Raw genomic sequence first — 15,335 nt, forward strand, 5'->3', positions numbered from 1 at the left:
ATCCAAAATTTGCTGAAATTTTATTGAATCCATTTTTCCTTCTACTCATGAGATGTTCCCTGTGCCAACCCCAAAGCATGATTGATCCACCCCCATGCTTAACAGTTGTACAGAGGTTCTTTTTTTAATTAAATTCTGTTCCCCTTCTTCTCTAAACGTACCTTTGCTCATTCTGGCCAAAAAGTTTAATTTTAACCGCATCAGTCCACAGAACTTGTTTCCAAAATGCATCAGGCTTGTCTATATGTTCATTTGCAAAGTTCAAACACAGATTTTTGTGGTGAGGACGTAGAAGAGGTTTTCTTCTGATGACTCTTCCATGAAGACCATATTTGTACAAGGATCTCTTTATAGTGGAATAGTGTACCACAACTCCAGTGTCTGCCAGATCTTTCTGGAGGGATTGTGCAGTCAAACGTGGGTTTTGAATTGTTTTTCTCACAATCCTGCGAGCTGTTCTTTCTGATATTTTTCTTGGTCTTCCAGATCTTGCTTTAACTTCCACTGTTCCTGATGATTGACATTTCTTAATTACATTCCGAACAGAGGATATTGACATCTGAAAGTGTTTTGCTATCTTGTTACAGCGTTGTAAAGCTTTGTGAGTGTCAACTATTTTCAGTTTCAGATTTTTAGACGACTGCTTAGAAGAACCTATGGTGTTGATTGCTGGGGCAAGGTCAGATGAGTCTGGGCATTTAAGACTTTTGAGATTTACATCACCTGGTCTTCCCAGATGATGATTGAGAACAATCCAGCTTTGCAAAGGGGGCAGTGCATGCTATAAATTCTGCAGGTTGCCCAAACTTTTGCAGATGCCATTTTTTTTTCCGGTTATTTTGAAAGTGTAAATGATGGAAATAAAATCTAACTTTTGTTGACAGATTATAACAATGTCTTATCTGTAATTTGATGCCTTTTGGAGATTTTTCCATCTTTCCTTGGCTTCTTTATGAACATTAATACAAATTTTTTACCTGGGATGCCCAAACTTTTGATCCCCACTGTAATCTGCAGCTTCAAATCTGGAACATCAGACTTCAGGATACTGTACATGTGAATCTACCCTTAGGGTAGGGTCACACATAGCGTATACGTGATGATTGTAAGGTTTCTCCCGCGTTGCCATAGGTAGATCCGGAAAAATAGAGAACAAGGCAAACTGATCAGGGAGCGAAGGTGGATTCCTCGCTGCTGATAAAATCTTCTCCTTTATGTGGTAGAAATGGACTTGTATAATATTGTGTCTGGGAGATGTTGCAGGAACAGCTTTCCATTTGGGCAGCCTGTGCACCCTGTCCAACAGGAGATTCATAGTGGAGGCTTGAGAGAGGAGGTATAATAATCTGGTGGAAGTTGGTCAGTTCCTCTGCTTTCACTGTATCCGGTATACTGCTTATACACAGAGACCGATCCTCTATAGCCGCCAGCTTCATCTTAAGCGCATCTATTTCATCATTCATAGTATTAACAGAGTCCACTACATTTTTACGTCTCCGCCATAGGAATCTCTTCAATTTTGTTTTCAATATTCAAAGTCGGTGTACCCAGCATATGGATTTTCTGATAAATGCTTGAGACTGCTCCCTGTAAGGCAGTGTGGAAAGAGGCCTGTAGGTCAGAAAAGAGGCTTCTCACAGCAGCCTCCGTGATAGGAGCTAAGATGTCCACAGCAGCTGCCATAAATAGGTTCCAGACAGCGAAGGACTGTGATGCAGTGTCTCTGGAAGGCTAAAGAGAATGATGTAGTGCTGGTTTTGCCAGATACCCCAGGTGAAGGAGAGGGCCATGAAGAAGGAGAGGTACTCATTGAGGATGCTAAGTACACCTGCTGCAGAGAGGGTGCTGCGATTCTGGAGGAACACCCACCTGGAAGGTCGAAACCTGAGGCAGGAGGAGATGTAGAGCCTCCGGCCCCATCTTGGCCTCGTATCCTGTGCCATGAAGCCTTGTATTAGCTGTGTGCCGACAGAGCTTCTGGATTAAGCATAAACTGTAGCGTGCAGCTAGCCATGACGAATCCCCCCCCCCCAGCTTGTAAGGTTTCTATTACAATTTATTTCCTAAAGTCAAAAGTTGAACAGTGATGTACGTTCCATCATGTCTGACACAAACCCACCTAAGTTGGACATGTAAACAAGTTTGCATACATTATTTGTGCAGCCTGACTTGTGCAATATTTAAATTTCCAGGTTAAATCCAAAATATGTTCATGCAATGAATAATCTTGGTAACATACTAAAAGAAAAAAATGAACTCCACGAGGCTGAGGAACTCTTATCTCGAGCTGTGTCAATCCAGTAAGTTAAATAAGGTTAAAAGGTGAATAATGAAAGTTTTCTGAGTTACAGCTTGTGGGCCCTTACTTAATAGTATTTATACACTTCTACTATAGATCAGATTTCTCAGCTGCATGGATGAACTTGGGTATTGTTCAGAACAGCCTTAAACAGTTTGAAGAAGCTGAAAAGAGCTATTTGACTGCTATCCGATACAGAAAAAAATATCCAGATTGTTACTACAACCTAGGGCGATTGGTAAGTTTCTACTATAATATTTGCTGTTTCAAGACAAAGTGACAGAATTAAAATTTCTAAAACGTATTTGCTTATTTGAAGAGATCTTCCTAAAGTTACCATTGTAAGAGGGGAAATTAGTTTTTTTGTGGTTTCTCAACAAGAACATTAACCCCTTCCCACAGAATGACTTATATAAACGTCATGATGTGCAGGTAGTTCGCGCATCATGACGTCTATATAAGTAATTCAGTTAACCCGGTGATGCGTGGCAATAAAAATTAAAAACATCAGGTACGGCACTGTTTCCAAAACGGAGCCTCCAGCTGTTGAAAAACAACTCCCAGTGTTGCCGGACAGCCATTAACTTGTCCAGGCATGCTGGGAGTTTTGCAACAGCTGGAGGCACCCTGTTTGGGAATCACTGGGGTAGAATACCCCTATGTCCATCCCTATGCAAATCCCTAATTTAGGCCTCAAATACGTATGGCGCTCTCTCACTTTGGAGCCCTTTCGTATTTCAAGGCAACAGTTTAGGACCACATATGGGGTATTTCCGTACTCGGAAGAAATTGGGGGGCTTTTTTTGTCCTTTTACCCCTCATGAAAAGGTAAAGTTGGGGTCTACTCCAGCATGTTGTTGTAAAAAAATAAACATTTTTACAGTAACTTGCTGGTGTTGCCCAATACTTTTTTATTTTCATAAAAGGGAAAAAAGACCCCCAAAATTTGTAACGCAATTTCTCCTGAGTACGGAAATACCCCATATGTGGACGTAAAATGCTCTGCGGGCGCACACCAAAGCTCAGGAGTGAGGGCGCCACGTACATTTGAGGTGATTTGCACAGGGGTGGCTGATCGTTACGGCAGTTCTGACATAAACGCAAAAAAAAAACACATGTGACCCCATTTTGGAAACTACACCCCTTAAGGAACGTAACAAGGAGTATAGTGAGCCTTAACTACCCATAGGTTGTAGAATTTTCGTTGAAAATAAAAAAAATAAAAAAATGTTCACAAATATGCTGGGGTTATCCCAAATGTTTCATATTCACAAGGGGTAATAGGAAAAAAGCTCCCCAAAATTTGTAACTCCATTTCTTCTGAGTATATCAATACCTCACATGTGGATGTAAAGTGCTCTGTGGCGCACTGCAATGCTCAGAAGAGAAGGTGCGCCATTTGGGCTTTTGGAGAAAGAGTTTGGCTGGAATTGAAGGCCATGTGTGTTTACAAAACCCCCATGTTGCCAGAATGGTGGAACCCCCCACATGTGACCCCATTTTAGAAACTACACCCCTCACGGAATGTAATAAGGGGTACAGTGAGCATTTACACCCCATAGGTGTCAGACAGATTTTTGGAACAGTGGCCCATGAAAATGAAAAATGTAATTTTTAATTTGCACAGCCCATTTTTCCAAAGGTCTGTCAAACACCAGTGGGGTGTAAATGCTCACTGCACCCCTAAATAAATTCTGCGTTGGGTGTAGTTTCCAAAATGAGGTCACATGTAGGGGGGTCCACTGTTCTGGCACCTTGGGGGCTTGGTAAATGCACATGGCCTCCGGCTTTCATTCCAAACCAATTCTCTCTCCAAAAGCTCCTTTCCTTCTTAGCATTGTAGTTCGCCCGCAGAGCACTTGACGTCCACACATGGGGTATTTCCATACTCAGAAGAAATGGGGTAACAAATTTTGGGGTGAATTTTCTCCTATAAACTCTTGTAAAAATAGTTAATTTGGGGAAAAAATTGCATTTTAGTGAAAAAATTTATTTTTTTCATTTACACATCCAAATTTAACGAAAAGTTGTCAAACATCTGTGGGGTGTTAAGGTAACTGTACCCCTTCTTACATGCCTTTAGGGGTGTAGATTCCAAAATAGTATGCCATGTGGTTTTTGTTTTGCTGTTACGGAACCATAGGGACTTCCTAAATGCAACATTCCCCCCTAAAACCATTTCAGCAAAATTCACTCTCTAAAATTCCATTGTTGTTCCTTCACTTCTGAGCCCTCTAGTACACCCACAGAGCACTTTACGTTCACATTTGAGGTATTTCCTTACTCGAGAGAAATTGGGTTACACATTTTGGGGGGCATTTTCTCCTTTTAACCCTTGTAAAAATTCTAAAACTGGGTCTACAAGAACAGGTTAGTGTAAAAAAATGGAGATTTTTAATTTTCTCCTTCAATTTGCTGCTATTCCTGTAAAACACCTAAAGGGTTAGCAAACATTCGATATATCATTTTGTATAGTTTGATGGGTGCAATTTCTATAATGGGGTAATTTATGGAGTATTTTTAATATGAAGACCCCTCAAATCCACTTCAAAACTGAACTGGCCCCTGAAAAATTACGATTTAGAAAATTTTGTGAAAAAGTGGAAAATTGCTGTTGAACTTTGAAGCCCTCTGATGTCTTCCAAAAGTAAAAACATGTCAACTTTATGATGCAAACATAAAGTAGACATATTGTATATGTGAATCAATATATAAATTATTTGGTATGTCTATTTTCCTCACAAGCAGAGAGCTTCAAAGTTAGAAAAATGCAAAATTTTCTAATTTTTCATGACATTTTTGAATTTTCCACCAAGAAATGAATCAAGTATGGACGACAATTTACCACTATAATAAAGTAGAATATGTCACGAAAAAACAGTCTCGGAATCAACTTCATAAGTAAAAGCATCTTAGAGTTATTAATGCTTAAAGTGACAGTGGTCAGATGTGCAAAAAATGCTCTGGTCCTTAAAGGGGTATTCCAGGCAAAACCTTTTTTTACATAGATCAACTGGCTCCGGAAAGTTAAACAGATTTGTAAATTACTTCTATTAAAAAATCTTAATCCTTCCAATAGTTATTAGCTTCTGAAGTTTTCTGTCTAACTGCTCAATGATGATGTCACATCCCAGGAGCTGTGCATGATGGGAGAATATCCCCATAGGAACTGCACAGCTCCCGGGATGTGAGTCATCAGAGAGCAGTTAGACAGAAAACAACTCAACTTCACTTCAGCAGCTAATAACTATTGGAAGGATTAAGATTTTTTAATAGAAGTAATTTACAAATCTAGAAAAAAGTTTTTTTTTTGTCCAGACCTCCAGGAGAATAAATGCTATAATTAATGCAGTAATAAAAGATTGGGCTTCAATTATAATTAACTATAATGTATTTTATTAAAAATTCTGATATATAGATGTATAGATAATTGTATTTTCCCCCACAGAGGGCCCTTGTGGAGGAGATAAACAGTATATATCTTACAATAAAATAAGAAAAATTAAGAGTATTAAGAATTAAAAAATTAATGAAATTCATCACTGATGCATAAACTGTATTGAATGGGTTTAGTCCTTTTGTGCAATCCTGCTTAAAACAAAAGCTATTGGGAGTTCATAGTAGTAGATAATATTAGATACAGTTGCAGTTGGCTTCCTTTGAAAATAAAAGTATAAAGACACAATGTATCAGCAATTGACAGTCTTAGTGATATACAGTGTTACCTGTCCTTAGCAGAGATCACAGCTCAGGTTTCGCTGGTTTGTGAGAGCGCTTTCAGGCGCTGACAGCTCTGATTGATGTAGCTGCAGAGAGGTACGTGCTGGAGGGTGCAGGTCACGATTGTGCTAGTGACCAGGAGGGAGCCTTTGGCCGGGAGAAGCTGTTCACTGTAGCTGTAGCTGATGTAGCCTCGTGGTGCTGGCGTGTGACGTCAGGAGTTCTCGGGTTCTCTCCTCCAAATCTCTCTGACTTAATGGACCGGGCTGGATTAGGCTGCAATGCTGGATTAGATCGAGGAAGCTTTCAATCCTTTGGATACAGGATATGCAGATACCGCTAGGTTAGTTAAGCAGTTCAGATGTAGCGGTTTTTCAGTGATGAAATCACAGACTAGACGCGTTTCAGAGTTCTATACTTTGACCCTTTCCTCAGTAATCACTACTTGCGTATTTCCGTACTCTGGAGCAATTGGTTTATAAATTTTGGGGGGCTTTTTCTCCTTTTACCACATATTAAAAGAAAAAGTTGTGGTCCACACCAGCATGTTAACATGCTGGTGTTGCCCCATACTTTTCATTTTCACAAGAGGTAAAAGGAAAAAAAAGACCCCCAAAATATATAACACAATTTCTCCTGAGTACAGAAATACCCCATATGTGGACGTAAAATGCTCTGTGTGCGCACAACTTGGCGCAGGAGTGATAGCGGACTATGTACATTTGAGGCCTAAATTGGGGATTTGCATGGGTGGCTGATTAAAACTTCTGACATAAACGCAAAAAAATAAATACCCACGTAAGACCCCCATTTTGGAAACTACACCCCTCATGGAACGTAACAAGGGGTATAGTAAGCCTTGAAAACCCACAGGTGTTTGACGAATTTTTGTTAAAGTTGGATGGGAAAATGAGGAAAAAAAATTGTATCACTGAAATGCTGGTGTTAACCTAAATTTTTCATTTTCACAAGGGAAAATGGGAAAAAAAGCCCCCCAGAATTTGTAGCCCCATTTCTTCTGAGTTTGGAAATACCCCATATGTGGATGTAAAGTGCTCAGAAGCAAAGGAGCGCCATTGGGCTTTTGGAGAGAAAATTTGTCTGGGATTGAAGGCCACGTGTTTACAAAGCCCCCATGGTGCCAGGACAATGGAACCCCCCCACATTTGACCTAATTGTGGAAACTACACCCCTCACGTAATAAGGGGTACAGTGAGCATTTATGCCCTACAAAATGTAATTTTTCATTTGCACAACCCACTGTTGTGCAAATGCACAACCCACTGTTCCAAAGATCTGTCAAACACCAGTGGGGTGGAAATGCTTACTGCACCCCTTATTAAATTCTGTGTGTGTGTGGGGGGGGTGTAGTTTCCAAAATGAGGTCACATTTGGGGGGGGGAGGGGGTCCACTGTTCTGGCACCATGGAGGCTTTGTAAACGCACATGGCCCCCAACTTCCATTCGAAACAAATTCTCTCTCCAAAAGTTCAATGGCGCTCCTTCCCTTCTGAGCATTGTAGTGCGCCAGCGGGGCACCTGATGTCCACACAAGAGGTATTTCCATACTCATAAGAAATGGGGTTACAAATTTTGGGGGGCATTTTCTCCTATTACCCCTAGTAAAATATGGGGGATAACCAGCATTTTAATGAAAAACATGTTTTTCATTTACACATCTGATTTAACGAAAAGTCGTCAAACATCTGTGGGGTGTTAAGGCTCACTGTACCCCTTGCTGCATTCCTTGAGGGGTTTAGTTTCCAAAATAGTGTCATGTAATTTTTTTTTTTTTTTTGCTGTTCTGGCACCAAAGGGGGGGCTTCCTAAAGAAACATGCCCCCCAAAAATCAGTTCAGCAAAATTCACTCTCCAAAATCCTATTGTTGTTCCTTCCCTTCTGAGTCTTCTAGTGCACCCACAGAGCACTTTACATCCACATATGAGGTATTTCCTTACTCGAGAGAAATTTTGGGGGGGATTTCTCTCCTTTTACCCCTCCTTTCTCTACAAGAACATGCGAATGTAAAAAAAAAAATGAAGATTTAGAATTTTCTCCTTCACTTTGCTACTATTCCTGTGAAATGTGTTAAACTTTCTGAATATCATTTTGAATACTTTGAGGGGTGCAGTTTTTATAATGGGGTAATTTATGGGGTATTTATAACATGAAAGCCCCTCAAATCCACTTCAAACTGAACTGGACCCTGAAAAATTCAGATTTTGAAATTTTCGTAAAATATTTGAAAATTGCTGCTGAACTTTGAAGTCCTCTAATGTCTTCAAAAAGTAAAAACATGTCAACTTTATGATGCCAACATAAAGTAGACATATTGTATTTGTAAATTAAAATATAATTTATTTGTAATATCCATTTTCCTTACAAGCAGAGAGTTTCAAAGTTAGAAAAATGACACATTTTCAAAATTTTCATGAAATTTGGGGATTTTTCACCAAGAAAGAATGCACGTAATGACGAAAATTTACCACTATGTTAAATTAGTCTCTGAATCGGAATGAAAGGTAAAAGCATCCCAGAGTTAATAATATATAAAGTGACAGTGGTCAGATTTGCAAAAAAGGGCCGCGTCCTTAAATGGGCACTGTCAGATACAAAAACCTTTAATATGTTGTAATGAATGCAAAGCCAATAGGTTTGGCAATTGCTATCATTAGAAAATTTTCAGTATTTCATTCTGAAAAAGCCAGTCAAACAACTGCCCCCCCTGCCTGCTTGGACACATACTAGTCCTGCTGTGTCGTCACCTATGTCATGGACACACTTCCTTGATTGACAGCTGTGAGTGCAGGGCTCACAGCTGGAGGAATAATCCTCCCACTGTCAGCTTGTGTCCCGCTACTGTCGGTGGGGACAAGCTGGGAGTTGTAGTTTTGCTAATGCTATGGGAGATGTGGTGACGGAGACCTGCACAGTGAGGCCACGCCCCCTCCCTTTCAGAGGAATTCAGACTAGTGAGCTAAATTAAAAGTATAATAAAAAAAATAAAGGTGCTAGACACATAAAAATTAGATGTACATGGTCAGGATTAGGTACTGAGTGATATATTAAAAGGGGTTAAACAACACAATGTAACTCCAAGTCAAGCACGTTTCTGTGAAATCACACTGTCCTCTCAGGAAGCAACACTGACAATTTCACATGCTGTTGTGCAAATGGAGCAGACAACAGGTGGAAATTATAGACAATTAGCAAGACACCCCAATAAAGGAGTGGTTGTGCAGGTGGTGACCACAGCCCACTTCTCAGTTCCTATGCTTCCTGGCTGATGTTTTGGTCACTTTTGAATGCTGGCGGGGATTTCACTCTAGTGGAAGCATGAGAAGGAGTATACAACCCACACAAGTGGCTCAGGTAGTGCAGCTCATTCAGGATGGCACATCAATGCGAGCTGTGGCAAGGTTTGCTGTGTCTGTCAGCGTAGTGTCCAGAGCATGGAGGCGCTACCAGGAGATAGGCCAGTACATCAGTAGACATGGAGGTGGCCGTAGGAAGACAACAACCCAGCAGCAGGACCGCTACCTCTGCCTTTGTGCGAGAAGGAGCACTGCCAGAACCCTGCAGAATTACCTCTAGCAGGCCACAAATGTGCATGTGTCACCACTGGCGCCCTGTGCTCTTCACAGATGAAAGCAGGTTCACACTGAGCACATGTGACAGACGTGACAGAGTCTGGAGACGCCATGGAGATCATTCTGCTGCCTGCAACATCCTCCAGCATGACCAGTTTGGCGGTGGGTCAGTAATGGTGTGGGTGCCATTTCTTTGGGGGGCCTCACAGCCCTCCAATTGCTTGCCAGAGTTAGCCTGACTGCCATTAGGTACCGAGATGAGATCCTCAGACACCTTGTGAGACCATATGCGGGTGCAGTTGGCCCTTGGCTTCTCCTAATGCAAGACAATGCTAGACCCCATGTGGCTGGAGTGTGTCTGCAGTTCCTGCAAGAGGAAGGCATTGATGCTATGGACTGGCCTGCCCGTTCCCCAGACATGAATCTGATTGAGCACATCTGGGACATCATGTCTCACTCCATCCACCAACGCCACATTGCACCACAGACTGTCCAGGAGTTGGCGGATGCTTTAGTCCAGGGCTGGTAGGACATCCCTCAGGAGACCATCTGCCACCTCATCAGAAACATGCCCAGGCCTTGTAGGGAGGTCATACGGGCAGACGGAGGCCACACACACTACTGAGCCTCATTTTGATTTGTTTTAAGGACATTACATCAAAGTTGGATCAGCCTGTAGTGGGGTTTTCCACTTTGATTTTGAGTGTGACTTCATATCCAGACCTCCATGAGTTGATCAATTTGATTTCCATTGATAATTTTTGTGTGATTTTGTTGTCAGCACATTCAACTATGTAAAGATGAAAGTATTTAATACGATTAGTTCATTCATTTAGATCTAGGATGTTTTATCTTAGTGTTCCTTTTATTTTTTTGAGCAGTGTATATACACTCTTTTTGACACCTATTATTTTGAATGTTATCGAGGATTATTATTAAAAGTTGCATATTAAGCACACCCTGAGCACACTAATTTTGTACTCTCACTTGTGGATATTTATGTTTGCTGGGTGACTTAGTATGCCAAGCATGGTCTGACATGGGACCTAACCCCATTCCCATTTATCTTATTTCGCTTCCAACTGGCAATTTTTTTGCAGAATAATGCTGACCCAGAGGTGGCTCTAGACTTTGTGAGGACTTTGTGAAACTCATTCATGATGCCCTATCCCCGGGCCTGTGAATTTAAGAGAATGGCGATGCATACAGTGTATTAATCACCGCTCACCAGTGGTGATTAATACACTGACTGTTTAAAGACAAAAGTATTTCATACGATTAGTTATTTCATTCAGATCCAGGATGTGTTATCTTAGTCTTCCCTTTATTTTTTTGAGCAGTGCAGTTTGCAGCAATGCCAGTTTCACTGTACTATCCCCTTAGTAATCTGTGGTAGCCTCTGGTGCCCTTCCTGTGTTTGACAGCCACATTTTCTCCTTTAACTACTATATACAGGCAATGTATTTGTATCACTGTTTACAGTGCTACTGTGTGCTTTGTTACAGCAGACATAGAAAGAATGTTTTGGCAGATAAGAACCATTTAGTCCATCTAGTCTGCTCAATATTCTGAATACTATGAATATTCCCAGGCCCTATCTTATATCCAGGATAGCCTTTATAAACAAAAAAAATCATACAGCACTGTATGATTAGACACAGGTGAGATGTGGTCTGGCACTGCTCTACTCAGGTGCTTCTCAACACTTACCTCCATTGGTATAGCATCCTGATCCTGCAGTGTAGCGTGGTGTTGACATGTAATCTGGCAACTCCATAGGATACAGCAAACAGAAGAAAGGATATCGCACTCACCGGTACTGCAAACTTCTTTATTTTCGTTACTCACATGCAGGGAACAGACTTAGACATACAGCAGCGGGGTGTACAAAAAGGAGGCGTCTGTTCCCTGCATGTAAGTAATGAAAATAAAGAAGAAGTTTGCAGTACCGGTGAGTGTGATATCCTTTCTTCTGTTTGCTGTACTGTATGATTAAAACTTCACGTTTATTCCATTCATTTAAAATATTCAAGTGAAGCACAGTGCATGCAAACTGAATGTTGTGGAGAAACACCTGTTGGAATGGGCACCGCACTTCATTGGAATATTTTAAATGCATGGAATTAACATGAAGTTTTAATCATACAGTGCTGCTATCTCCTACTTTCTGGTATTTGTTCAGAACGGACAAAGGTTCTTTCAGCTGAAACAAATAGAAAGTGAGCAATGCATTACCTCTTAAGGATAGCCTTAAATGGGCACTCTCATTAAACCAAATTTTTGCTATTGCACTCCTTACGGTAAATAAAAAATATTTCTAACATACTTTGTTTAAAAAAATAAATGATGTTTTCTTTGTTTTATTTGTGCTTCACCCCTTGGGGACGGAGCCCATTATGACCCTAAGAACGGGAGCATTTTTTGCAAATCTGACCACTGTCACTTTAAGCATTAATAACTCTGGGATGCTTTTACTTATAAATTTGATTCCGAGATTGTTTTTTCGTGACATATTCTACTTTGTTAGTGGTAAATTTTCTTCGATACTTGCATCATTTCTTGGTGAAAAATGCAAAACTTTTTAAAAATTTTCTAACTTTGAAGCTCTCTGCTTATAAGGAATATGGATATTCCAAATAAATTATATATTGATTCACATATACAATATGTCTACTTTATGTTTGCATCATAAAGTTGACATGTTTTTACTTTTGGAAAACATCAGAGGGCTTCAAAGTTCAGCAGCAATTTTCAAATTTTTGGCAAAATTTTCAAAATCGGAATTTTTCAGGGACCAGTTCAGTTTTGAAGTGGATTTGAAGGGTCTTCATATTAGAAATACCCCACAAATGACCCCATTATAAAAACTGCACCCTCCAAAGTATTCAAAATGACATCCAGTAAGTGTGTTAACCCTTTAGGTGTTTCACAGGAATAGCAGCAAAGTGAAGGAGAAAATTCAAAATCTTCATTTTTTACACTCACATGTTCTTGTAGACCCAGTTTTTGAATTTTTACAAGGGGTAAAAGGAAAAAAAATCCTCTCAAAATTTGTAACCCAATTTCTCTCAAGTAAGAAAATACCTCATATGTGTATGTGAAGTGTTCAGCGGGTGCACTAGAGGGCTCAGAAGCGAAGGAGCAACAATGGGATTTAGGAGAGGGAGTTTTTCTGAAATGGTTTTTGGGGGTCATGTCCCATTTAGGAAGCCCCTATGGTGCCAGGACAGCAAACCCCCCCCCCCCACCCCACATCGCACACTATTATGGAAACTACACCCCTCAAGGAACGTGACAAGGGGTACGGTGAGCCTTAACACCCCACAGGTGTTTGACAACTTTTTGTTAAAGTCGGATGTGTAAATGAAAAAAAATGTTTTTCACTAAAATGCAGTTTTTTCCCCAAATTTTACTTTTTTTTACAAGGGGTAATAGGAGAAAATGCCCCCAAAATTTGTAACCCCATTTCTTCTGAGTATGGAAATACCCCATGTTTGGACGTCAAGTGCACTGCGAGCAAACTACAATGCTCAGAAGAGAAGGAGCGCCATTGAGCTTTTATAGAGATAATTTGTTTGGAATGGAAGTCGGGGGCCATGTGCATTTACAAAGCCCCCCGTGGTGCCAGAACAGTGGACCCCCACATGTGACCCCATTTTGTAAACTACACCCCTCACGGAATGTAATAAGGGGTACAGTGAGCATTTACACCCCACTGGTGTTTGACAGATCTTTGGAACAGTGGGCTGTGCAAACAAAAAAATTACATTTTTCATTTTCACTTACCACTGTTCCAAAAATCTGTCAGACACTTGTGGGGCTTAATGCTCACTGTACCCCTTGTTACATTCCGTGAGGGGTGTAGTTTCCGAAATGGGGTCACATGTGGGTATTTCTTTTTTTGGGTTTATGTCAGAACCGCTGTAAAATCAGCCACCCCTGTGCAAATCACCAATTTAGGCCTCAAATGTACGTAGTGCGCTCTCACTCCTGAGCCTTGTTGTGCGCCAGCAGAGTATTTTAAGCCCATTTATGGGGTATCTCCGTACTCAGGAGAAATTGCGTTACAAATTTTGGGGGTCTTTTTTTCCTTTTACCTCTTGTGAAAATAAAAGGTAAAGGGCAACACCAGCATGTTAGTGTAAAAATATTTTTTTTTACACTAACAGGCTGGTGTAGACCCCAACTTTTCCTTTTCATAAGGGGTAAAAGGAGAAAAAGCCCCCCAAAATTTGTAGTGCAATTTCTCTCGAGTACGGAAATACCCCATGTGTGGCCCTAAACTGTTTCTTTGAAATACGACAGGGCTCCGAAGTGAGAGAGCACCATGCGCATTTGAGGACTGAATTAGGGATTGCATAGGGGTGGACATAGGGGTACTCTATGCCAGTGATTCCCAAACAGGGTGCCTCCAGCTGTTGCTAAACTACCAGCATGCCTGGACAGTCAGTGGCTGTCCAGAATTGCGTGGAGTTGTTGTTTTGCAAGAGCTGGAGGCTCCGTTTTGGAAACACTGCTGTACAATACGTTTTTCATTTTTATTGGGGGGGGGACAGTGTAAGGGGGTGTATATGTAGTGTTTTACTCTTTATTAGGTGTCAGTGTAGTGTAGTGTTTTTAGGGTACATTCACACTGGCGGGTTACGGTGAGTTTCCCGCTAACAATTTTCGAAAAATTTGCCGCAGCTCATACTTGAAGCAGGAAACTTACTGTAAACCCGCCCTTGTGAATGTACCCTGTACGTTCACATGGGGGGGGGGGGGGGGGGGCAAAACTCCAGCTGTTTCAAAACTACAACTCCCAGCATGTACTGACAGACCGTGCATGCTGGGAGTTGTAGTTTTGCAACAGCTGGAGGCACACTGGTCGGAAAACCTTCAGTTAGGTTCTGTTACCTAGCTCAGTATTTTCCAACCAGTGTGCCTCCAGCTGTTGCAAAACTACAACTCCCAGCATGCACGGTCTGTCAGTACATGCTGGAAGTTGTAGTTTTGCAACAGCTGGAGGCACACTGGTCAGAAAACCTTCAGTTAGGTTCGGTTACCTAACTCATTATTTTCCAACCAGTGTGCCTCCAGCTGTTGCAAAACTAAAATTCCCAGCATGTACTGATCACAGAAGGGCATGCTGGGAGATGTAGTTATGCAACAGCTGGAGGTACGCAACTACAACTCCCAGCATGCCGAGACAGCTGTTTGCTGTGTGGGCATGCTGGAATTTGTAGTTTTGCAACATCTGGAGTGCTACAATTTAGAGACCACTGAACAGTGATCTCCAAACTGTGGACCTCCAGATGTTGCAAAACTACAACTCCCAGCATGCTCGGCCTGTCAGTACATGCTGGGAGTTGTAGTTTTGCAACAGCTGGAGGCACACTGGTTGGAAAACCTTCAGTTAGGTTCTGTTACCTAGCTCAGTATTTTCCAACCAGTGTGCCTCCAGCTGTTGCAAAACTACAACTCCCAGCATGCACGGTCTGTCAGTACATGCTGGAAGTTGTAGTTTTGCAACAGCTGGAGGCACACTGGTCAGAAAACCTTCAGTTAGGTTCTGTTACCTAACTCATTATTTTCCAACCAGTGTGCCTCCAGCTGTTGCAAAACTACAATTCCCAGCATGTACTGATCACAGAAGGGCATGCTGGGAGATGTAGTTATGCAACAGCTGGAGGTACGCAACTACAACTCCCAGCATGCCGAGACAGCTGTTTGCTGTGTGGGCATG

At 41.3% G+C, this 15,335-nt stretch overlaps 1 protein-coding gene across 1 annotated transcript in view; it reads left to right on the top strand.

Annotated features, from left to right (window-relative positions):
- The window catches only part of TMTC4 (transmembrane O-mannosyltransferase targeting cadherins 4), a 170,178-nt gene that overhangs the window by 130,508 nt on the left and 24,335 nt on the right, over positions 1-15,335 (top strand). Inside the window, 2 exon segments of the mRNA XM_056555675.1 lie at positions 2,193-2,300; positions 2,396-2,537. Coding sequence (XP_056411650.1) covers positions 2,193-2,300; positions 2,396-2,537 — 250 coding nt within the window.

The sequence above is a fragment of the Hyla sarda genome, chromosome 2, assembly GCF_029499605.1.
Source record: "Hyla sarda isolate aHylSar1 chromosome 2, aHylSar1.hap1, whole genome shotgun sequence".
Classification (NCBI taxonomy): Eukaryota; Metazoa; Chordata; class Amphibia; order Anura; family Hylidae; genus Hyla; species Hyla sarda.